The following is a 12,955-nucleotide window of genomic DNA, read 5'->3' as shown; positions in this document are numbered from 1 at the left end:
AATGTTTCCTTCTTAAGAAATAAAGTGGTTCTGTCCTCTGAATTTGTGATACTACCACATTGATATTTTGGCTTGTGTTGTACTGTCAGGTAAATTTAGGGTATCGAGGCAAACTTGCCATGGACCACTTTTTGTTCACATGTCTGCTGTGTCAGACTAACTGCTCTCATGTCCCAGTCTGCCCCTCGATAGTAGATAGTGACAGGAAACTTAAAGGGACTGACAAAAATGCCAACTGTCTGGACTTGAACCTGTGACACCACTGTTACATCCCATCTGTGTTAGACTGATGTTCTACCACAGGACACAGGCATCTATTCAAACTTAGCTATCTCAAGCTAATCTGCCCAAAGTGACTGTAAAACAGCAAAGACCATTATTATTGTATCATTTTAATTATAAAGAAATGTCTTCACAGAGAGAGGAAGAGGAGTCATGTTTCTGAGGAGGAGCAGCCGTCCTGCTGCGTTTTGTGTCAGGACGTCCTGAAGGATCCAGTCTCTACCAGCTGTGGACACTGGTTCTGCAGACAGTGCATCACCTCATACTGGGACCAGTCTGGTTCATCAGGAGACTCCTCCTGTCCTCAGTGTGGAAAACCATCCAGAACAAGACCTGGACTGCAGACAGCCAGTCAGAGAAGCACTGAACAAAGTAAGACTGCACATCTGTCTGTTGATGTCTTCATGTATGAAAACACCGCTTAATGTATTTGTTGTGTCGTACAGCTCAACATTTAAGATCACTGTAAATATCATCACATTTTAAGAACCTGAAACTTTATGTTTTTGTCTGCTACAGCATATAAATCTGCTCTGTATCATTTGTCATGTGTTCTGAGAGAAAAATAGCCCCCAAAATGTGTACTCTTTAATAGGGCCCCTGTCTTTGCATCATCCATCCATCCATCCATCCATCCACCAATATTAACATAACTTCCAGATACATTATCCCTAGCTGAAACAAGATTTCTAACAACACTGAAGCAGTTGTTGATCACTTGCGGGTCCTAGCAGCAGGTTAAGATGTTTTTTTGGCAAGTCTTGCTTCTACTCTCAGGACCAGCATCTGTAGAATAAAAGCACAGACTTGAAAATATACCCAAGGACCCAAAAACCACTTAATTACCATCCATCCATCTATCCATCTTCCACTTATTCTGGAGTGGGTCATAGTGGCAGTAGGCTAAGCTAGATAGTCCAGATGTTCCATTCTCCAGCAACATTTTCCAGCTCCTCCTGGGGAGGAGGTGTTCCTGAGGTGTTCCCAGGCTAGATAAGATATATAATCCCCCCAGCGTGTTCTGGGTCTACCTCGGTGTTTCCAATTAGACATGCCCAGAAAAAATCCAAGAGGAAGCATCCTGATCAGATGCTTGAACCACCTCAACTAACTCCTTTCAATGCAAAGGAGTAGCAGCTCTACTATGAATTCCCTCCAGATGTTTGAGCTCCTCTCTCTATGCCTGCATTAGTGCCAATGCCACTCCTATCCATCTGTCCATCTTGCACTCTGTTATGCCTTCACTTGTGAATAAGACCCTGAGCTGCAGTTCCTCATCTGCAACAGGGAAATCAGGGCTCCACCGGAGCCAGATCTGAGAGGGAAACTTGCTGGCAAATGTCTGGTGGTTTGGCCTTGACCCATGGGGCTCAGCCAGACACAGCCTGAAAGATCTACATGGAGCTGCTTCCCTGTGGGCCTGCAAGCCATGCAGCAGGCTAGGTGTGCAGTGGTATACCCGTATCACAGTATTACAGAATATTGTACTAAATCTCATACCATTGCAGCGCTACTCAGGCAAAGGTGGTGACGTGGGTGTGTTGACACCTGGCAACGCAGACTTTCTTGTCTTTGCAGATGCTAGTCCTGAAAGTTAGAACAGTACTAGGCAAAAAAAACTTTAACTGGCTGCTAGGACCTGCAAGTGATCAACAACTGCTTCAGTCTGAAATCTTGTTTCAGTTCGGGATAATGTATGTGTATAATGTTTGTGGAACAAATATCTGCTGTTTGCATTTGACAGTTGTGGTGACATTGCAGTAAGTGCTTCATCATCCGTTTCCTGGCAGGGATCTGCACTCTACTAACTAATCTTGTCTAGCTGAGTGCTGAGTACAATTTGAATTAATATCTAAGCCTTTCATCTGCATTTTTGTAGCATTAGACTATCAGATTGCAGATTGGTCAATGAAAACCATGACATACTGACAAAAAGAGAACCCAAAGTGCTTCAGCAGGCACACGTTTGTAGAGACTTAAACTGAAACCCTTTTGATTTAATGCTGCTATGCACACACTTTTTTCTCTTTTTTAGTAGATCTGCAGGAGGTTTTAGATGAACATAAGATCAGTCTGAGGAGGAGATGTGAACATGTGACTGAGGGAACTGATGAAACAGGAAGTGGAACCCTCCTCAACAGGATCTACACTGAGCTCTACATCACAGAGGGACAGAGTGAAGAGGTTAATACCCAACATGAGGTGAGACAGCTGGAGACAGCTTCCAAGAAGGAGACCCTCCTTGAGACTCTAATCAAATGCCATAACATCTTTAAAGTCTTACCTGACCAACAGAAACACATCAGAGTCGTTCTGACCAACGGCGTCGCTGGTGTTGGAAAAACCTTCTCAGTGCAGAAGTTCACTCTGGACTGGGCAGAGGGTTTGGAAAACCAAGATGTCAGTCTGGTGGTTCTGCTTTCATTCAGGGAGCTGAACTTGATCAAAGATGAGCAGTACAGTCTTCTCAGTCTGCTCCATGTTTTCCATCCAACATTACAGAAGGTCACAGCAGAGAAGCTGGCTGACTGTAAACTTCTGTTCATCTTTGACGGCCTGGATGAAAGCAGACTTTCACTGGATTTCAACAACAGTCAGGTTGTGTCTGATGTCACACAGAAGTCATCAGTCAACGTGCTGCTGACAAACCTCATCGAGGGGAATCTGCTTCCCTCAGCTCTCATCTGGATAACTTCTCGACCTGCAGCAGCCAATCAGATCCCTCCTTCATGTGTTGACAGGGTAACAGAAGTACGAGGCTTCACTGATGACCAGAAGGAGGAGTACTTCAGGAGGAGGTTCAGTGATGAAGATCTGTCCAGCAGAATCATCTCACACATCAAGACATCCAAGAGTCTCCACATCATGTGTCGAATCCCAGTCTTCTGCTGGATCACTGCTACAGTTCTGGAGGACATGTTGACTACAGAGCAGAGAGGAGAGCTGCCCAAGACCCTGACTGACCTGTACTCACACTTCATAATGGTTCAGACAAAGAGGAAGAAGAAGAAGTATGATGAGGGACATGAGACAAGTCCACAGGAGCTGATGGAGGCTGACAGGGAAGTTCTTCTGAAGCTGGGGAGGCTGGCGTTTGAACAGCTGGTGGAAGGAAACATCATGTTCTACCAAGAAGACCTGGAGCGATGTGGTCTGGATGTCACAGAGACCTCAGTGTACTCAGGAGTTTGTACAGAGATCTTCAAAAGAGAGAGTGTGATCTTCCAGAAAACAGTCTACTGCTTTGTTCATCTGAGCGTTCAGGAGTTTCTGGCTGCAGTCTACATGTTCCACTGTTACACCAACAGGAACACAGATGTAGTGGAGGGTTTCTTGGGGGGGGAACACACTGATTCAACACTGGAGGACTTCCTGAGCAGAGCCATGGACAAATGCCTGAGGCGTAAAAATGGTCACCTGGACCTGTTTGTCCGCTTCCTTCATGGCCTCTCTCTGGAGTCCAACCAGAGACTCTTAGGAGGTCTGCTGGGTCAGACAGACAACAGTCCAGAAATCATCCAGAAAGTCATCAACAACCTGAAGTTGAAGAACAGTTATGATATCTCTCCTGACAGAAGCATCAACATCTTCCACTGTCTGATGGAGATGAATGACCTCTCAGTACATCAGGAGATCCAAGAGTTCCTGAAGTCAGAGAACAGATCAGAGAAGGAACTCTCTGCGATCCACTGCTCAGCTCTGGCCTACATGCTGCAGATGTCAGAGGAGGTTCTGGATGAGTTTGACCTGAAGAAGTACAAGACATCATTGGAGGGGCAACTGAGACTGATACCAGCTGTGAGGAACTGCAGAAAGGCTGTGTAAGTCCAGATGTGATCAACATTATAAAGCAACATAAAGCTACCATCCCACCTAAAGCTATTATAGTAAAGCTGTACTAGTGTTCAAAGATGGGGTGTGCCAGTCTTCTCCAGCTGTATGTGTTTGTCAGTGAGGTTGTTTGTGAGCCTCTGACAGCACTCACCAGAGAAATAGTTCTTTCTATTTAATTCCTTCCCCTGTGGTCAGCTGCCAACATGGACAGAGACACTAATTACTTTATTGTAAACAGCAGAGGTCAGCTCGTATGTTGGTTGCTACTGCAGACAGAATGAGAAGCAGGAGTGAAGATAAATATGTCTTCTGAAACCCAAAAGTTTGAAACTTTGAACTCTGAGTTTTATTATTTATTTATTGGATTATCTTTTGGGCTTTTTGCCTTTATTTGATAGGATAGCTGAAGACATGACAGGAAAGGGGGTAGAGAGAGAGTCGATAACATGCAGCAAATGGGTCACAGGTGGGAGTCAAACCGGCAGCCATTGCAGAGAACTGATAGCCTCAGTACATGAGGCGCATGCTCTACCAACTGAGCTATAGGGGCACCCCAGGAATACATCATGACACGTTATGGCATTCACTTGGCAAATATGTATAATCTAACTCTCTGATTTTATTCTGATTTTATTGTATTTAAAATGTTCTATTATCTGTAATCACAGACTGTCTGATTGTCGACTCTCAGAGACTCAGTGTGAAGTTGTGGCCTCAGCTCTGAAGTCCAACCCCTCCCATCTGAGAGAGCTGCAGCTGGACTCCAACAAACTCCAAGATTCTCAAGTGAAGCTGCTGTCAGCTGGACTTAAGAGTCCAAACTGTAGACTGGAGACTCTGAGGTCTGCTCACGGACTGTGTTTCGTTCTGCACACCTCACATTTACTAGATTTTAACTTGTATTTTGATGCATTTGTTTTCTGTTTGTTAGATTAACTCTACACATCATACACATTCCATACATCTTGAGCACACATCTCAAAACCAGTTTTTTAAAGTTAGTCACTTCAAATGGCTGAAGAGATGGTATCGCTTTAAATTTAATCTATTATCAAAAGGGACTAACACTTGTAAGAAAGCTCTAGGCATCTTTGCTTCTTCTCAGAAAATGAAATATAGGTACTAGATTAGATTAAGATTAGACAAACATAATTTCACTTTGCTCAGTCTACATTTAATAAAGTTATTAAGTTGATTTAGGATGAAGCTCACAGTCAGTCAGCTGTGTCAGCGAAGTCTAAATCTGTGGCTTGAAATAAGAGCAGCAGGGACAAGTGTTAAAGAGACTGAAAGGCCATTTTGAAATTCTATAGAAAAAAATGTTTTTTTTAATCCAACATGTCTGATTTCTTAATTATGACAGACTTGATTGAGATCAGCAGCATGTGATTAATCAGTGTCGACATGAACAGGCGTATGAATGTTGTGATGACATCTGGATGATGTCTGTAGAGAGCAAAGTCACTAATAATTTAACAGAAAAGCTCACTGAAGATAAGAGGAAATCTGATTTATAAATTAATAAATCTGCATCTTTTATTCTTTATTCAGGTTGAGTTTCTGCAGTCTGTCAGAGATCAGCTGTGCTTCTCTGGCCTCAGCTCTGAAGTCCAACCCCTCCCATCTGAGAGAGCTGGAGCTGAGTAACAACAAGCTGCAGGATTCAGGAGTGAAGCAGCTGTGTGAATTTCTGGAGAGTCCACACTGTAGACTGGAGACTCTGAGGTCAGACATTATTCTTTAGTTCTGTGCTGAGATTAATAAACACTGAGTATCATGTTCTATCTATCATGACCTACACTGATCTTGTGAAGGTCTCTACCTCAGTGTATTTCTGAGTTAAAATAAAGGTTGAGTTAATGAATGAAGGTTCATTTCCAGGTCTATATTTTCATTCTGGGACTCCATTAGAGCAGCTTTGCACATATACTATATAAGTACAGTGGAAAGATGAAGCAAGACATTTTTGGTGAGTTTTATTTAGTTTTTGTAAAGTTTGAAAGAACCTGACGATGATACAAAAGGAGTCTGGTTATTTGGTGTGAGCAATTAAACAGCTGTTTCTGCTTAAATAAAATATATTATTCTTTAAAATAAGGTCTCTCACTGTTGTGATCCTTTCCATAATGTTGCCAGTCACTAAAAATAACAATCTGAGCCTGTCAGTGACAAAAACAAACACAAACAATAAGCAAACAAGTGTCACCAGCCCTGACTCTGCATGTGTACCTGGATGAGGTGTCTGACAGCACGTCATGCTGTTCTGTGTTTCTATCACTCTTCTCTGTTTCCATCACTGTTAGTGTTGTATTGTCATTAAACTTAATGACAGCTCTTTTTTACATTTTATTTTTAATGTTTTTACCTGCACGTTGTTGGATTTAGGTGTTTTGAGTTTACATTCTTAAACCTTTAGCTCAGACTCGACTATTAAACACTGAATTATCAATCAATCAAAAAACATTCCTAGTTACATCATTTATTCTTTATTCAGGTTGTGTCTCTGCAGTTTGTCAGAGATCAGCTGTGCTTCTCTGGTCTCAGCTTTGAAGTCCAACCCCTCCCATCTGAGAGAGCTGGAACTGAGCTACAACAATCTGCAGGATTCAAGAATAATGCTGCTGTGTGATTTTCTGGAGAGTCCACACTGTAGACTGGAGACTCTGAGGTCAGACATTATCTTAAGTTCTGTGCTAAGATTAATATGATGTGAAAGTTGAGGTGACACTAAACTGCAGACTGATATTATACTGATCCACACTGAGCGTCTTAATGCTGAAGTCTATTTTCTTTTTCAGTGGTTTAGTCTTTTGACTCTGGCAGAGCAGTGTTGAGCTACACATTTAAAATCTTCATTTAACAAGAAAAGTCTACACTGGATAATTCACTCTGAACCACTTACACATTTGTTTTTCATCTCAAATTCCACATCGTATTGTTTAATAAATAATGATAATAGATAGAGACATAGATAGATGTTGTTGTCCAGACCTGTTGTAGAGTCATGTGCAGTCAGTCTGCTGGTATACAAACCCAAGTTTTTCACAAATGACTGTTTATTTCATTAGTTTGGAGACATTTTGAGTTTGAAAAATAAATTACACTTAATAATTATGTTGATATTATCCTGCTTGACTACATTCAAATTATAATTATAAATTTACATATAAAGCCTATAATCATTCATTCACTGATCTATTATTACCTGCTGTCAGGTGTATTGGCCGTGTATCTGAACATCCTCATTTATTCTGTCCTCTGTCTCCATCATGAAAACTTCCCTTAACCCTCTCCTCTTGCTGCACTCACCAGTCGCCCCTTACTGTGGCTGTGGCAAGCCTTTTTTTTTTTCTCTGAAGTCATTTTCATATTGAGACGTTTCTTCTTTATTTCAGTGACAGTCTGACCCTCTGGTAACACGTCATTAACAGCACTTGCTTTTCCTGTTTCTTTGCTTTAGCAGGTCTTTTTTAATTCTACTGCTGACTTTGTTAAAATGACAGATTTTTCTTTATGGATCCCTGATAGCAGAACATCAAACTCCAAACACGTGAAGTTCTTTTTTTCTCTTTGATGCCATGTTCATGAATGAATACTTTGTGACATATGGAGCAGGAAGCGTAGCCTTATATGGTATTATTGGGGCACTAACTATGCTAATTTACAAGTCTCATGCACGTGCACTCAAATATACACAGGTGGATCATTTACACGATTTTCTGAAGTTAGAAGCATTTGTTGAATCTGATGTGACGAGTTCATACGAGCCCTCCATACTGAAAAAGTCAGACAAATTTAAGACAACAATATGAAAATGTTCTTGCATGAGATCCATTGTCTTCTTAGGTTACATCTTTTATTCTTTATTCAGATTGTGGGGCTGCAGATTGTCAGAGATCAGCTGTGCTTCTCTGGCCTCAGCTCTGAAGTCCAACCCCTCCCACCTGAGAGAACTGGAGCTGAGCTACAACGAGCTGCAGGATTCAGGAGTGAAGCTGCTGTGTGATTTTCTGGAGAGTCCAAACTGTAGACTGGAGACTCTGGGGTCAGTTCAACTTTCTGTTAATATTGAACATCTTTCATGTTTAATTAGCAGCTGATTCTAATTATATTCATACATAACTTCCATCCATAAATTGTAAATTTCTTATACTTCATATTTTCATTTTTCATTAACTAAATTTATTCTCACAAAAAACTTCTGTAGAAAATGTCCACTAATATTTGCTAAAGAAAATTTATGTTGAATGATCTCAAACAGGAATATATTATTTTCTAAATTTGTATGTTTTTATTTCTTTATTCAGATTGAGCTACTGTAGTTTGTCAGAGATCAGCTGTGCTTCTCTGGCCTCAGCTCTGAAGTCCAACCCCTCCCATCTGAGAGAGCTGGAGCTGAGAGGAAGTAATCTGCTGTATTCAGCAGTGAAGCCGCTGTGTGATCTTGTGAAGAGTCCACACTGCAGACTGGAGACTCTGAGGTCAGTAGAGAATTCAAGTCAGTCTGAGCTGGTTTCAGCAGTTTTGTACTAAACAGAGTTTGTATTAAAGATCCAGTACTTCCTGATTTCCTCAGTGAAAGAAAGACAGAGAGTGAGAGAACAATCAGCCAATCAGATGAGCCAGAAGCTTCTTGTGATCCTGTGTTTCAGTTGATATGAAGAAAGTGGTTGTTGTTGTTGTGTTTGTATCTGCAGAAAATAAAGCTGAATTACAGCTGACAGCATTACAAGACAAACAGAGACAGTGGCTCTCATTCATCAAACTTGATCTCAGACAGTTTTTCTCTCTCTTTAAGCTCAGTCTGACAAAAGCCTGCAAATCATTGACTCTTGACTCTTATTGCTGTTATAGTCTGTGGATGAAGATGCAGGGCTTTAACATCTCCATATTTACATATTTGTAAATATATAATGTAATACTTCAAAAGTAGAATTATAGTTGTAGTATTAAAATATAACCAATAAATAACTAATGTTCAACAGACTTTCCATAGGAAACAGAAATTAACATTTCATGTGTAAAATGGAGCAGGAAGAATTAACATTCTTGTCTAGTTCTAACACTCCTCAATCCAGACTGTAAAAAATAAAAAAGAAACAAAAAAGATCACCATTAACGTGATTTACATTTCCCCTCCTCATTTCTGTACCTCACAAAAATATTTTCTTGTTCTTTTTAAACTGTTAAATATTTTTTACTTTTTTAATTTTTTAATTTTGCAGCACAAGTGTATCACGGTGTGAAATGTGTTTGGTGACTGAGAATATGTTTAAGGTTTAGCAAAACATTCAGTCTAAGTACCTGAACAGTGTTTAAAGTTTGGCCAAAAGAGTGTTTGATTCCAAAAATGAGCTCTGACCACTGAGAATTTGTTTCAGAGAATGAGGTTTAGTGTTTAAGCAGTTGTGAAAAACTGTCCACAATTCATCCTCAAGATAAAATAAAAGAAAAGAAAAGAAAACACACACACATTAATGCATCACTGATTATAATCCAGTCACATAATACATATGATTCTATAATGGGCATTATCATTATTATGATTACTTTAAAAACTGAAGAGTATGTTTATTTTTTTGTGCTTAAAGTGTATTTAATGCTATTATGTTTGTACTTAAGTTAAGTTTCTTTATATATTTTTTATAGTATTTCCTCATTTTCTCAGCTAATGTCTGTTTTATGTTATAAATGATATTATATGTTGTTTAGCACAAAGACAAATTACATTATCAACAGAAACTGTAAGTCGGCAACATTACTGATTATAGAGCTAATTAGATAGTCTTGTTTTTAGTTCAACAAAAAACTTTTGTTTTATATAATAATACTAAGACTTTATATGTGTCTGAAGGAGTTGACAATATTCAAGTTCTCAGATGCAAAATCTTTTAAAACATATTTTCAAGAGTAAAAATCAGATGTCATAAGCTAATGCTGTTTGAAGGACCATGGTATGGAAAAGTTTGTGAACCCCTTTAGCAGGTCAGATGCTCAGATATGAACTTCCACCTGAAGGCTGTTTGCTGCACGAAAGCAGTGACACAACTTCAGGGTTCAGTACGTTTAACAGACGGAAAACAAAATACAGTAAAACTGTCACAGTAATTAGGATTGTTTATTTAAAATTGTAACTAAACTGCAAAACTAACACACTGTGTTACTTGTTCCAACAAAAAAGTAATCTGTGTAGCACGTTACCCTCAGCACTGATGCTGTAAACACTGATTTATGACTTCTGTTGTCTGTCTTCTTCTCTCATCAGGTGGAAGCCGAGGCCTCTGTCAGAGTGATGATGAAGGATTTGGTGTTGAGAGGATCAGCTGAGTCCTGATGATCCAGAGAGGCTGAAGCAGCAGTTTGTGTGTGAGAAGCTCTGACTGAGCCACGTTTGTGTAAATCATTATAACTGATGTTCACTTGGTGAATGAATGTATGAGAGGTAGAAGGAGAGAGAGCAGCAGCTGTGTTCATGATGGATCTGAGCTGCGGTGGAGGAAATATTCACATCCTTTACTGAAGTAAAAGTATTAATACCACACTAAGAATACTCTGTTAGTGGTAAAAGTAAAAATAGTTATTATAATCAGGAAATTGCACTCAGAGTATTGAAAATAAAACTACTTGATGCAGAAAAATGTCAGAGGAGGGGAGAAGAAAATCGAGAGACAGTGGGAAGAAGAAGAAGAAGAATGTGGAGAGGAGGAGACATGAACTGGACTCAGGTCTACTTTGTAGTTTGGACGGTAGATTTGTTGGATTATTTAATCAGCTCTTTTAATTTTGTTTAAAAAATGTTGATTTTGGTTATTTGTTTTTCCTCTGAAGCACAGTGTGACATTAATTTCTTTATTTCTTCCTGCTCCTGTGATAAATGTAGAAACAGTGAACACTAGAGACCATCGTCTGTTAATCAATACTTCTGTAGAAATCTTTTTTGTATTGAAATAAACACTATTTATATCTATGTGAATAACTAAAAGATGTTCTATTATGTATAACTTTATTTTTTTTAAATAATTATCTAAGGACTGCCCATTTCTGTGCTTGAGCACTTTCCTCTGAAAATGTCTGTTGATATCTCATGTCATTATGAGTGCAATATTATGTACATGTATGTGTTTGTTCTGTTTGTAATATTTGATTTCATTACATGACACTATTATTGCAGAAAAACGACACTGGTCTCTGCAACATAAACAATACAGAGAGTAAACAATGTAATCAGTTTTCAGATTCTTAAAAAATAAAGCTTATATTTTCCATCTGAAGCTCTACAGATTTTTATTTTTCTCACAATAAGAAACATTTTGCTTTAAAGGTTTCCAATTTGTATGTCTTACATTTCCGACAGTCACCTGAAGGCAGCACGGTGTTCATGACTCCTGTTGAACACATCAGCATGAACCTGAGCAGCTGTGAGCAGATGTGATGAGTCCCTCTGCTGTTAACACGCTGCTCATTACAGGTTTTACTGAAACACTAAACCTCATTCTCTGAACAAAAATGTTCAGAGACCTAAATAATTCACTCTTCTGACAAAACTCTAAACATATTTTTACTCACTAAAACACATTTTGCACTGTGATGCACTTGTGTTTCAAAATGTTGCTAAATTAATTAACTGAAATTAAACATTTCCGTCTGGTATAGAGGCTTCAGCTGGTTGATGTTGAACCACTCACGTGTATTTTACTGTAGTCAGCTGGTCGCGTTGCCCCGTGAGGAGGGTGTGGCCAGTTGGTGAATTACAGTGAACTTGGTGTAGTGAGTGTTGTTGCTTTCAGAAGGAACACAAGAGATTTTACTATAATTTTTAAAGTTGTGCCTCTGCAGAGAAATGTGTGCAGTGTTTTGCAAAAAAGTGTGATTGACACAGAAATTGAACACTGAGTTTACGGAAAGAAATGTGCTGCAGTGTTGCAGGCTTGGTTTGAAGATTCAGTGATTTCATGTCAAGTTCCAATTTTAGTGAGTAAACAAAACCAATTCTAGTTACTACAAACAAGTGTGAACAATCGTTGAGTGTGAATGATGACAGTTGACTTCTGCTGCATGTGTTTAAAGGGATAGTTCAGCCAAAAATGAAAAATCAGTCATTATGTACTCACCTTCATGCCGATTAGGTGTCGGGTTTATTTTGTCTGTCCACAGAACTCTGTTGGAGTTTCACAAGAATACAGAGCTGCAGAATCTCCCAAACAATAGAAGTAAATGGTGACCAGTTTTCAAACCCAAAAAAACAACTGGAAAAAAACATAAAAAGCCTCCATACTGCTCGTCTGGTGTAATCCAAGTCTCTTAAAGTCCCAACATGCTGTTTGCACACCGTCACACCACACACACACAGTTCAGACAGTGTGTGTGTGAACGTGGCTCCAAGCTGAAGATCTACAGTGAAGATTCAGACTAAAAACCTTTTTGGTCAACTTGTCATGTTGGGACTTTAGGAAAATGTGCAAAATGTTTCAGCGAGTTAAAATGTGTTTTAAGTTTTGCAAAAAGACTGAATGACCAGATAAGTGGTGTAATTATGCATCAGTCGGACCACGACATACTGAACAGCAACTTGGCTTTATTAAAGGAGAAGTGTGTGATTTCCAGTGGCATCTAGCGTTCAAACCTTAGATTGCAACTAAGAGGATTTACCCCGACACCGACCCTCTCTCACCAGGAGTACGGTGGCTGTCAGCGGACAAAATGGCGAGCGAAAGCTATCTCACAACAAACTACAATTATGTGTGTAGCATGAATTACCTGTCCAGCAGAAAACGGGCAACCTCGGCGTCACTGTGAAAACGTTTGTCCTCCATCAGTGATTTCCATCGTGTAAACGCTA

At 39.6% G+C, this 12,955-nt stretch overlaps 1 protein-coding gene across 8 annotated transcripts in view; it reads left to right on the top strand.

The window, feature by feature from the left end:
- LOC146332346 (protein NLRC3-like) overlaps positions 1–12,955 on the top strand; it is a 36,720-nt gene that overhangs the window by 3,499 nt on the left and 20,266 nt on the right. For 2 of the 8 annotated variants that reach the window (XM_084741848.1, XM_084741857.1), the window contains exons 4-9: positions 419–654; positions 2,318–4,103; positions 4,785–4,958; positions 5,668–5,841; positions 6,611–6,784; positions 7,988–8,161. In XM_084741848.1, the coding sequence (XP_084597974.1) occupies positions 419–654; positions 2,318–4,103; positions 4,785–4,958; positions 5,668–5,841; positions 6,611–6,784; positions 7,988–8,161 (2,718 nt within the window). Of the gene's footprint in view, positions 1–418; positions 655–2,317; positions 4,104–4,784; positions 4,959–5,667; positions 5,842–6,610; positions 6,785–7,987; positions 8,162–8,423; positions 9,034–10,381; positions 10,678–12,955 lie in introns of those variants that run through there. The other 6 variants (XR_014772265.1, XR_014772264.1, XM_084741876.1 and 3 more) reach the window with 6 other exon arrangements.

This window comes from Lutjanus erythropterus, chromosome 2 (genome assembly GCF_056507025.1).
Source record: "Lutjanus erythropterus isolate fLutEry1 chromosome 2, fLutEry1.hap2, whole genome shotgun sequence".
Lineage (NCBI taxonomy): Eukaryota > Metazoa > Chordata > Actinopteri > Lutjaniformes > Lutjanidae > Lutjanus > Lutjanus erythropterus.
This window is presented reverse-complemented; position numbering and strand designations above follow the sequence as displayed.